General features: G+C 44.0%; 1 protein-coding gene across 3 annotated transcripts; it reads left to right on the top strand.

The window, feature by feature from the left end:
* Nucleotides 1–215: 215 nt before the first annotated feature.
* KCNA1 (potassium voltage-gated channel subfamily A member 1) lies at nt 216–8,951 on the top strand. Of its 3 annotated transcripts, none has more exons than XM_050965897.1 (3): nt 216–733; nt 1,167–2,678; nt 8,581–8,951. In XM_050965897.1, the coding sequence occupies exons 2-3, from the start codon at nt 1,797–1,799 to the stop codon at nt 8,599–8,601; spliced, it is 903 nt and encodes a 300-aa protein (XP_050821854.1). In that variant the 5' UTR covers nt 216–733; nt 1,167–1,796; the 3' UTR covers nt 8,602–8,951. The 3 variants fall into 3 exon arrangements, with proteins under 3 accessions (XP_050821854.1, XP_050821845.1, XP_050821836.1); XM_050965888.1 differs by having other exon boundaries at nt 7,622–8,951; XM_050965879.1 differs by having other exon boundaries at nt 1,167–8,951.
* Nucleotides 8,952–12,360: the final 3,409 nt, after the last annotated feature.

The following is a 12,360-nucleotide window of genomic DNA, read 5'->3' as shown; positions in this document are numbered from 1 at the left end:
GCTCGCCTGGCCCGCGCCGCCGCCTGCATTGCGTCGAAGCTGGCCCGTTTGCAGTGCCCGCTCAGACCCAGGGTGGCTGCTGCTGTGCGTGGGTTTAAACCCCACCGGGAGCTCGGGGGAGGGCAGGGCTGCTCCAATGGCATGGAGGGGAGGAAACGTGCGATCGCCCCTTTCCCCTCCTCCTCCCACCCCATCCCAGCGCCGCACCGCACAGCTCTCAGGTTTCTGCTGATCCTGCAGAGTCAAGAAATGGCTCGAGTTTGCCCCTTGCTCTGCTTGTATTCCGCAGCCGCCTCGCCTCTGCCACGCGCGTCCCGCTCCTTCCTGCCGCTGCGGCTCTAGCCAGGGCGAGCCAAGATCTGCGCCGGGGACGCAGCTGCAGGGCTGCGGCTTTCCCCCTTCCCTGCTGCTGCCGGGCTCTCTTAAGGGCACAGGCAGAAGGGAAGCGAAAGAGCCGCTCGCCGCGTCCTGTTTGTTTGGACGCGATCCTTTTGGGCGGGTGCCCCTTCCTCTCCCCATCGTTACCCGCCTGGTTCCCAGCGGCGCCGAAGCTGGCAGATGAATATTTCAGCATCTCGCAGGCAGCCCTGTAAAGCGATCTCGGCAGGGGCACAGGCGGAGGAGGAGGGTGAGTTTGCTTCTGCGCTTTTTGGATGCTGCCGCTGCTGCTGCGACTTGACGCATTCCGGCAGGGTCTCCCGGTCCTCATCCCTCCAGCTGACCCGGGGGGCAGGTAAGGAAGCCCTCGCGCTCTGCTTTTCTGCCTCATCCCTCCCAACCCAGATGTCCCCTTTGACACCCTTTTTATTGTTGATTGACCTGCTGCAGAAAAGGGGCTGCAGCTGCGATCCACCCGCAGCCCTAGAACGAAGTTGTCTGGAGGCGGCTAAGTTTCTGCAGGAGAGGGGTTGAGACGCGGGAAGTGCCGGTAGACTGCTGCAAACCCACTGAAGTTACCAGGAGGCTTTCCCTTGCCTCCAGAAGGCTCTGGACCAGGTCCTTACATCGGAAGGATGCCCGATGTATGAATGTGTGGGGACGGAGGTGTTAACGCCATGGGAAAACCATGATGCTTCTTGCTGGGTTCTCCCCCCTCTCCCAATCCAGCCCAGCTGAATGTGTTGTGGTTTTTTACCTATCTGTTTTCCTCCTCTTTCCCCTTGCAGCCTCCAGCGACTGCCCCGAAGCGAGCTTTATTCCCCCAAACCAAGAGGCGGGAAGCCAGTGGAAATTGCTGTGTTGGCATCGCAAGCAATCGCATCCCAGCCCCCGCTTTTATTTATTTAGTTTGGTGGTAACTCCGTGGCAGCAGCAGCAGTGATGGTCGAGTCAGCGAGAAAAGCAGCAGGACCTTATTAAAGGCAAAAGGAACCGGCTGGGGAGGGGAGCCTAGCCTGGAGTGTGTGATTGACACCCCCCAAACCCTTCTACCTTGGGACACACACAGGGGACCCCTCATGCCTCCTTCCCATCTCCTCTTTCCCCTCTGAAGTTCTCCACCCCTTATCCCTCCCTTTCCTGATTCTCTCCATCCCAGCCCCCTTTTCCCTCATCTATTTCTCCTTCACCTTTCTGGGGTTTTCTATCCCTGATCCTCATCCTGTGCCCCCCCCCACCACCCTTAAAGTTCTTCTGGATCCACTATCCCTCCTTACATCCTCTAAGGCTTTGCATCCGAGACGCCCCATCCTTCTCCCCTGAGGCTCTCCCCTCTTGGGGCTCTCCATTTCAGACTCCTCTCACCCACCCAAGGTGTCCCTCTATATCCCTGAGACTCCTGCGCCCGCTGTGCCACCATGACTGTGATGGCTGGAGAGAACATGGATGAGACTTCTGTCCTGCCAGGCCACCCGCAGGATAGCTACCAGCCAGATGCCCATGATGCCCATGAGTGCTGCGAGCGGGTGGTGATCAACATCGCCGGGCTGCGCTTTGAGACCCAGCTGAAGACCCTAGCCCAGTTCCCCAACACGCTGCTGGGCAACCCCAAAAAGCGCATGCGGTATTTTGACCCATTGCGCAATGAGTACTTCTTTGACCGGAACCGGCCCAGCTTCGATGCCATCCTCTATTACTACCAGTCTGGAGGCAGACTCCGCAGGCCGGTCAATGTGCCTCTGGACATGTTCTCTGAGGAGATCAAATTTTATGAGCTAGGTGAGGAGGCCATGGAGAAATTCCGGGAGGATGAAGGGTACATCAAGGAGGAGGAGAGGCCCTTGCCCGAGAAGGAATACCAGCGCCAGGTATGGCTCCTGTTTGAGTACCCGGAGAGCTCTGGGCCAGCCAGGGTCATTGCAATAATCTCAGTCATGGTGATCCTCATCTCCATAGTCATCTTCTGCCTAGAAACTTTGCCGGATCTGAAGGAGGACAAGGACTTTACAGGGACTCTGCAACACATTGACAATTCCACCGTGATCTACAAGTCCAACATTTTTAGCGACCCTTTCTTCATCGTGGAAACCCTTTGCATCATCTGGTTTTCCTTTGAGCTGGTGGTGCGCTTCTTCGCCTGTCCCAGCAAGCCCGAGTTTTTCAAGAATATCATGAACTTCATTGACATAGTGGCCATCATCCCCTACTTCATCACCTTAGGAACTGAGATGGCTGAGCAAGAAGGCACCCAAAAGGGGGAGCAGGCCACCTCTCTGGCTATCCTGAGAGTCATCAGACTGGTAAGAGTCTTTAGAATCTTCAAACTCTCCAGACATTCTAAGGGCCTCCAGATTTTGGGACAAACCCTCAAAGCAAGTATGAGAGAGTTAGGTTTACTAATCTTCTTCCTCTTCATTGGGGTGATCTTGTTCTCCAGCGCGGTGTATTTTGCTGAAGCTGAAGAACCTGAGTCTCATTTCACAAGCATCCCTGATGCTTTCTGGTGGGCTGTGGTAAGCATGACCACTGTGGGATATGGTGACATGTACCCTGTGACAATTGGAGGCAAAATTGTAGGCTCCTTGTGTGCCATCGCTGGCGTGCTGACAATTGCCCTGCCCGTACCTGTCATCGTGTCCAACTTCAACTACTTCTACCACCGAGAAACAGAAGGGGAAGAACAGGCTCAGTTACTCCATGTTAGCTCCCCCAATTTAGCATCTCAAAGTGATCTAAGTCACCGTAGCTCCTCCACAATCAGCAAATCTGAGTACATGGAAATCGAAGAGGATATGAATAATAGCATAGACAATTTTAGAGAGGCTAATCTCAGAACTGGCAACTGCACCATAGCCAACCAAAACTGTGTTAATAAAAACAAACTGCTGACTGATGTGTAAAAAACAAAAAAAAAACCCAAAACACTCTCAGCTTGAAGACTTTAAGTGACTCAGTCACACTCTGTAGATGCTTTACTAGTAGTCTTTGAATGCTTTATTTATCTCGTAAATGCATTGTTGCATTGCGATTTTTTGCTCAGTGATCAAGAAGTTTTCAGGATTCATGAAAGATAACGTTTTCAGTTATTCTTAAAGGGTATTTTCCAACTTGTAAATGATAACTATTTGAACTAGGCTAGTGATAAAAAACAATCATATGCTTCTAAATCTAAACTTCTTTTTTTCATCCTTGTTGCTTGTTAAACTTAATTTTAAACAAAACACAACAGACAATTTTAGAGATATAAAAATATGCATGGATTCCAGTAAAATATGCTGCAAAACTGCACAATGCATCCAAGAAAGTACATTAGATAAAAACTTCAGCAAAAAATATGCAGCAAGCATTTGCAGCTGTTTTGGTCAACTGAAGTGTGAATTTCCCCTCTTTTGTGAAAGATGATGTAGTTCTGATCTACAAATTCATGCAGCACCTTATTAAAAATACACTTAAGCCTGGTCTTGTTGCTGTATACACCCTTAGCATAGAAGAACTATTCTATAAGGAAAAAAAAAAAGACAGAACATCTGTAATGCTGCTAAGTTTTCTTAAGTGCAGATGGTTTAAACACACTTTTTTTTTCCCTCTCCAGGACTGGAAGCAAAAACTTTTAGCCCCTTTGTTGCAAAATAGCACAATGGAGTTTAATATAAGCATGTCTGAATTTGATACTATTTACTTTATAATCGCATGCCTGAAATGTTACCTCAGACAATAGGGGATAAGCTTTTGTTTGAAATGAATCTTCTAAAAATAGGTTCTTTATCTTTTCTTTTTTTCTTTTCTTTTTTGATTTGCATTCACCAAAAGTGCACTCCTTAATTTATTAAATATTTGATTAGTAATTTAAAGTACTGTATTAAAGTATGTATGTTAGTCAAATGGGAACAATAACTTTTGGAGATCAAAGCATGTTCAAATATTCAGCATTATGGCCGAAATGACTGAGGTGTAACTTGAATCAATTAATGCATGAATTCAGTAATAATAATAATAATAATAATTAATAATTAATAAAGCACTTGTTGGATTGAGGGCCAGAAAGAACTGAATAGAGAGACCTGACGAGTTTCCTGCATTGCTCAGGGAAATGTGTTGGCTTCTGTCCAGGAACTGTTGGAAAGGAACATATCTCATCCCTTAAAGGGAAAACTATATGGAAAATTAAGAAGACAAGTTATGTATAGCAACACCTAAGAACTAGTATCCTTTGTAGGTGAAATGCCTTTTGGTGCATTCTCAGAATGTAAATGAAACTTATCTATTGTATACATCCAAGTCGCAGTAGCAGATTTCTTTTGCAGTCATTATTTGAGGTCTATAGACTTTTGTACTCCCTAAAACTCAGTGAAGAGACTCAACAGATTGGTTTAGATAGTTGCTTAGTGCCTTTATCCTTTCTCTACTGAATTGCTAAAAGTGCCTCCTTGAATAGAGCTGATCATAAGTAGTGAAGGAAGGGGCAAGTCACCAACACACAAACAGGAATGTACTGTGTTATCTCCAGGCACAGCACACACACAGAGAGAGAAGAGGAGAGCAAAAACCACCAGTGCCCGAGGACACTTTTCTTCCCTTGGCATTGTGATGCTGTGAGGCTCAGCATTTGCCTCTGCTAAATAAGTCACAATCATGTTTATGCAAGACTCAAAGTTTCCCAGATTGTTTATAGAGACAGTGCTGCCCTCACCGTTTTTGCCTTTCCTTCCCCTGAGATGACTCTTTGGCAGCCTGCCCCAGAAGGGCAGAACACAAGAGGAACTATGTACCATCACTTACTGTAGCATTGACCAGACAGGCAACCAGATGGGAGGCCTGCACCTTTCTTTCCCCTTGGATTCCACAGGAGGTAGGTGAGAGAGGCTTCCCATTTCCCAGCCAAGCACACATCTCTGTCTCCCTCACCCTTTCACTAAACTCCCTCAGCAACCCCATAGATTTTAAATCCCATTGCAGACCTTTCAAGCATCTCCCATCCATCCCCACTGTGACCTGATGAATGGCAGTAATGCTGGGAGAAGGAATCTTCTGCAGTATACAAGCCTTGACCAGTAGGCCCTGGAAGATGACAATTTTCAATCTTAACCAACATAGGCACTAATCCTATTTTTTTTTCTTACTTTAAAGGACAAAGTTGAGAATCTTCATTCTCCACTTAGCATATGGCCAGCTGCTGTTGAGCCATTTCCCACTGTACAGAGGCCTCCTCTTACCCTCACCCCCCATCTACATATCAAGGCACTTATAATCTAAAAGCAAATTAACTCTGCAGTTATGCACAAGTCTAACATGCCAGATTTACAGGAAGACTTGACATCTCACTGTGTGGCTTCTATTAATATTAATGATCACTTTCCAATCCAGGAGAGAGGGATCTCAAAGAACTGCAAAGCATCTGATAAAACAGGGCATTAAACTCTCCAGCTAGTTGAGGTAAAGCTTCCTTCCCAACCCACACCCCCACAACACATCCTTCCCACCAGAATTAAAACCTGGTGGTCACAGTCTTTCATAGTCGAGGATACAACTTTCCGTGGTTAGACTGACTTGCATGTTGCATTCAGTTCAAGACAGCAATAATCAGTTCAGTGCTGTGGGACTGATGATCAGAAAGTAGCACCTGAGAGACAAGGCCTCACTTTAGCAACATGGTTTCTGCAGTAGCTGGGTAGCTGCACCTTCATTTAACTACCAGACGGATGATTATTTTGCATGTGTAAAGAGAAAAATGCTGCATGCAGTGGGTCTTTTATTAGCAAGGGATAGGGTGAATCATTAGGGTTTGGGGTGGCTTGGGGAGTCTGAATGTTGCTTACCCATTTATAGCTCATTACAAAGGAACTAAATAAGTATGGAGTACAGGGATTAACCTCATGTAGCATAGGCATGCATTTTTGGCAAGTTTGACAAAAAAAATCTCACCCCTTTGCACTAAATGTGCTGAAATGTCTTTGTAGGCCTGAAGGTGCACTTAACAACTGCCTGTTCTTACCAATAAATGTATTTTTCTTTTTTACATTTTCTTTTCTACTGTATTTCTTTTGGTGAATGGCTTGACCTTTAAAATGAATGTTTCCTCCAGTGGGAGAGGACTGAAAATGGGCTGATGGCCAATTTATTGTCTTGCTAAACAGAGAAAGAGGCCCTAATTCAATAGCATGGTTTAGGGAGAGTTGTCTGAAATATCAGCAATCAGTATGATCTTAACCAGAAATCTTTGCAGTGTGCTAAACAACAACAGATGATCAATTCAAGAGAGAATGAAAACAAAAGATTTTGTAGTCACCTTCCTTATTGGAATTGGTGGAAAGAGGAATGCTACAATAAAGGGCCAAATTCATTGGTGAGGTAACCCCACTGAAGTCAACACACTTGATTCTGTTAGTACTTCAACCAGTTTGACTTTGCAACTCCATTGACTTAACTGGTTCATCTGGGTGTAAATGAGCAAATTAAGCTCATTGACTTCAGTCAAGTTACACTAGTGGTGAATATGACCCAAGGCAATTAACTACCTGTTACAAATGCTGCATACATGCATGGGATTAACTTTATTCTTGTAAGTGAAGTTAAGCATGTGCATATAGGGTATGTCTACATTTGAGATGGGAAGTGTGCTTCCCGGCTTGCATAGAAGGTATCCATACTAGCTCTGCTCAAACTAGCAGCTGAAAAATAGCACTGTAGCCAGGGTAACACAGCCAACAGCTTGAGCTAGCTGTTTGCAGAATAGGGGCCTGGGCGCCCAAGCCAGTAGTCCTTGCTCAGACAACAGAACTGTTGGTTTCAATAATTTTGCCCAAGTAGAGATTTCAAGGATCAGGCTTTTCTTAGCAGATCAGCTATATATAATTCATTAAAGATTGCACTGGTTAGACAAATGAACCAGGAACAAATTTCATTCTCCTCCAGTTTTTGCTAAAAGACAATCTTTTTAATTAAACGAATGCACGGAGCGTTTTTTTCTGTTACAATATAGCTGAAGCACAAATTATATAAAATGCATAACTAACATTTTAAAGATAAACATAAGGAATCAAAGGTCATTTTTCCCAAGTAATGCCTGCCTTTGGACAATGCAGATTCTCTTTCTTTTTGAATATCTCTGCATTGAATTAAAATTAAAATAGAACTTGGAATGGGAGAAGAAAAACTCATTGCTTAATTTATTAAAGAAAGCTTGAAAAGGTTATTCAAAAACATGCCTAATGTATGTTTTTCTTTTTTCTTCCTTTGACTTTAGATTGATTACCTGTACTTACAAGGGTGACATTCAAGGTTAATGTCACCCGTAAAACGGAAAAGGAACATATCACAGTTTCAAAGTGCTTTCCCTTTCTGGTCCTGATCCTGTGTCTCATGCATACTCAACACTTCAGTCAACTTTGATGGGAATTTTGGATGTACAGGGTACGCAGTATCAGGTTCAAAGTGTGATTCACTTTTCTTTTTTAAGGGATCTCTTAGTCACAGAGCTAAGTCACAGGTAGAGATAGCAGGTCGTCTTCAGCGATCTCACAACAGTGTTGTAAAGAATGGGAACTACAAAACAAACATACTTTTAAAATTGCTTTAACCAGGGAACTACATTTTTATTTTTGTTGGAGTTTTCTCAGGCCAGGTATAGCACATATTGTTTTGCCATGTCCTAAAATACTACTTTAGATTCATCAAATGTGTCAATGTGTATATTTACATCAGGAAACTTCAGGGTATGCTAACTTTTTTTTTTTTAGTGTAGGTGAATTGTGCTCCACTAAGACCAGCAATTTATATTATCAGTGAATACTGCACCTTCATATTGTAAAATAATGAAATGAAGTTGAGGTCTTCACTGAAATTTGTCTGAAAATATCCTATTTGTATCTATGTAGCTCTGTTCATTTCACCTGTTCTTAGAGACTAGCGAGTATTACTCAAATCTACAAAAAAATCCCTTTCCCTTTCTAGTCTCTCCAATAACTAAAGTGAGTACATGTGGCATTAAATTCCTTTAGGTGCATTAGTCTTTGATTAATGTTGTTGTTTCAGTGACATTTCTATAATGTAATTGGGGTCAAATGTATATTTTACTTTTGTACAGAAGTAAAAAAGATATTTTTATGACTAAATGCAGCAAAAAACCCCTTATAATATAACCTGCTAAAATGATATATGTATTTCCTTTCCATGACATGTAAACTACTACTTTTTTTTTTTCAGGACATTGGTTTGAAACTGTAAATAACAGCTGTAGGCAGGAATGTATATGGACTCTGTGACATACCTCTGATTTTAAAGATGAAGTATTACCAATGTTTAATATAGAAACAGAATAATATTCATATAAAGTGCACCATCAGGACAACAAACCATTTAAGCTGACCTAGCTCCATTTATTTTTGCAATTTGCAAATTGCTTACACTTTGAATCAAGTATGTATCTCATTGTTACATTACTATTCATTTTACTTACAGCAGTTAAATAGTTTGATTTTGTCAGTTTTTGGACATCTAATGTTACGAGTTTCTAACTTTATTTAAGTGCATAGTTTTCATCTATGCAATTTGACTTGCTTCTGTCACTTGCTCATCTGTTTATACTGGACAATAATTAAAGACAATTTTTAAGGATCTTACCCAGGAATATCCTGACTTGTTATTGGCTGGAGTCAAGTTTCTCTCCTCTCCCTGCTAGATAGTTCTGTCTGAAGCCAGTGGTTGGTTAATTGATGTTTTTGCTGAAAGGTGTAGCAACTAAGAAATTGCAATGTACCTTGTGGGAAATGAGGTTCACTTAGGCCATGTCTACATCTAAAATTTTGCAGCGCTGGTTGTTAAAGCTGTATTAGTACAGCTGTATAGGGCCAGCGCTGCAGAGTGGCCACACTTACAGCAACCAGCGCTGCAAGTGGTGTTAGATGTGGCCACACTGCAGCGCTGTTGGGCGGCTTCAAGGGGGGTTCGGGGAACGCGAGAGCAAACCGCGGCGAAGCTGGTCTCCTTTCCCGGTTTGCTCTCTCGTTCCCCGAACCCCCGAACAAGCAGGTCTCCTTCCCTGCGGTTTGCTGGGTGGTTCGGGGAACGCGAGAGCAAACCCGGGAAAGGAGACCAGCTTCGCCGCGGTTTGCTCTCGCGTTCCCCGAACCCCGAGCAAGCAGGTCTCCTTCCCTGCGGTTTGCAGGGTGGTTCCGGGAACGCGAGAGCAAACCGGGAAAGGAGACCAGCTTCGCCGCGGTTTGCTCTCGCGTTCCCCGAACCCCGAGCAAGCAGGTCTCCTTCCCTGCGGTTTGCTGGGTGGTTCCGGGAACGCGAGAGCAAACCGGGAAAGGAGACCAGCTTCGCCGCGGTTTGCTCTCGCATTCCCGGAACCACCCAGCAAACCGCAGGGAAGGAGACCTGCTTGCTCGGGGTTCGGGGAACGCGAGAGCAAACCGCGGCGAAGCTGGTCTCCTTTCCCGGTTTGCTCTCGCATTCCCGGAACCACCCAGCAAACCGCAGGGAAGGAGACCTGCTTGCTCGGGGTTCGGGGAACGCGAGAGCAAACCGGGGAAGGAGACCAGCTTGATTACCAGAGGCTTCCTCAGGTATGCTGGGATACCTGCTTATTCCACGGAGGTCAAGAAAAGCGCTGGTAAGTGTCTATATTTGATTACCAGCGCTGGATCACCAGCGCTGGATCCTCTACACCCGAGACAAAACGGGAGTACGGCCAGCGCTGCAAACAGGGAGTTGCAGCGCTGGTGGTGCCCTGCAGATGTGTACACCTCCTAAGTTGCAGCGCTGTAACTCCCTCACCAGCGCTGCAACTTTCTGATGTAGACAAGCCCTTAGAGCGGGGTTGTAGTGGACATTGAAAGCCCTTTGAATTTAGATCCAAACTTTGAAAGATGACTAAGTCCAAGGACCTGATCTACAACCCATTGACTTCAGTGGCCCCAAGCAAGTAAAACCAACTGAAATTCTAGGGCTAAATTCTGCTGCCACTGAGGTTAACAGGCGTTCTGACATTGACTTCAATGGAAATATGTTTGATTGTAACTGTATCTTTGATGGTAACAATTTGCATATATTGGATCCATTCTTGTAACTAATCTTGTGTGACCTTGCTCTATAAATGCTAACTTTAACTAAAAGTTTTAACAATGATCTAGGTCATTACGGTCTTGATTTTTGTAAATAAAAGCAGGTTGGGCTAAAGATTTTTTTTTCCTGAAAATGACTTTTTTTCTTAGGAACATTTCACACAAACCCTTCCAGTGCATAAATATCTGACATTCCTTTGTTCTTTGGAGTGGATGTGTGAGGGCTTTGCGGGCATTTAATTTTGATAGGTCGGCAGTCTTAAAGGTTGTTTCATTGCTTCTTTGTGAATGTGACATTTTATCCTCGTTATTATGTTATATATAAATAAGGAAATGAGATCAGGTACTGAGTATCTGGTGTCCCTTTCATGCCAAAGGTATTGTGTATCCAAAGTTGAACTTTAATGACAGGCAATATCAGTAGACATTCTTACGCCTTGTGATAGTGAGATACGTAAATGATTGAATACTGATTGTAGTTACATTTGCCTGACAATATAGAGGAAATTATATCAGTGACCATATATATGCTAGAATGCACTTTGTTTGAGTAGCATGTCAGATGTGTTGTTTATGTTAAGGCTTGGGAAAAGCTTACATTGATAAAATATCTTTGCTAAGCCACAATATTTACTTACTTTCATTGAATCTCAGGTGTAAGCTGACAGAAGTTTGTCTGATTGAACTAATGGTAAAGTTTTCAGTTAATACTCTTAAAGGGGCCTGTTCTGCAAACCATTCAGTTGCCAACTCTCATTTACTTTGGTACCTTAGCATATGCCAAACTTGAAGTACATGGGCAGTCCCGTTGATTTTTATTGACTTCTGACTTGCTGCTTCTTCCTGCACAACACCTCTAAGATCCAGCCTTTTCTATCCATCCACACAGCTAAAATTCTTGTCTGGGGCCTCATCATCTTATGTCTTGACTTCTGCAACATCTACCTCTCTGGCCTTGATAAAGCCCATATTTTTACGCTTATATCCATTCAAACTGTGGCAGCAGAGACCATTTTCCTGGATCCTTGATTCAACTACATCACTCCTCTCTTTGTGTCCCTTCACTGGCTCCTCCTTTTCCACCACATCAAATCATATTTACTTGCCTTCATGTTTTAGGCCCTTCATGGACTGTCTCCTGCTCTGTATCACATCTTATTTGGTTTCCAGGTGTCAGCCCCTGCCTGCATTCTGCCAGGAATGACAGTCTTCAGTGCCCATTTGTAAAATTTTCCAGCAAACGCTTTCACACTTTCTCCCTGCTGCCCCTTCTACACGGGAAGAGCTTGGCATAAAAACCTTCTGCCACAGTGCCCACAAAAAGTTGACTGTGACTAGGCAGCTGATTTGCATTGCGGATCATGTTGACCAGTATCATCTCATTTTTACGTTGTGCTTCACTTCCCCCCCTTCTGTTTGTTGTATTCATTCATCTTATACTTACCCTAGATATTTTTAATGGAAGGACTTTATTTATGTGTATGTTTATTACAGTACCTTGCAAAATGGGCCTGGGACCAGTAGGTGCTACCATAATGTAAATATTGTTATTGTATTTTACTAAGTACCTTGCTGAACTGGGGTTTTTAATGGGAATTGCACACATGGAGGCAGGGTTTTCAGGGTCAGGCCTAAACAATGGTTCTACTTTCAGGAATGGCTCTGTGAAAAGGTCATTGTGCGGGTCTATGTCTATTGTGTGTCAGCTTTTCTGCATCATAGTTGCTCATTATACAAGTAAAGATGGTTTTTCTAACTGCTAGTCCCAAAAACTTGCCTTCCATTCATCACCAGCAATAGAAAATCTGTAACTCAAATTCTGCCTTCAGTTACATTTGTGTAACTTCATTTTCTTCCACTGTTGGCACTGAGTTATCACAGGGACCTAGGGAAAAAATTGGCTCTGCAATTGAAATTT

The sequence above is a fragment of the Gopherus flavomarginatus genome, chromosome 1 (assembly GCF_025201925.1).
Source record: "Gopherus flavomarginatus isolate rGopFla2 chromosome 1, rGopFla2.mat.asm, whole genome shotgun sequence".
Classification (NCBI taxonomy): Eukaryota; Metazoa; Chordata; order Testudines; family Testudinidae; genus Gopherus; species Gopherus flavomarginatus.
This window is presented reverse-complemented; position numbering and strand designations above follow the sequence as displayed.

Bases quoted from the DNA above. Each gene is read 5' to 3' on its own strand.
- KCNA1 (XM_050965879.1), top strand. From the start codon at position 1,797: ATGACTGTGATGGCTGGAGAGAACATGGATGAGACTTCTGTCCTGCCA.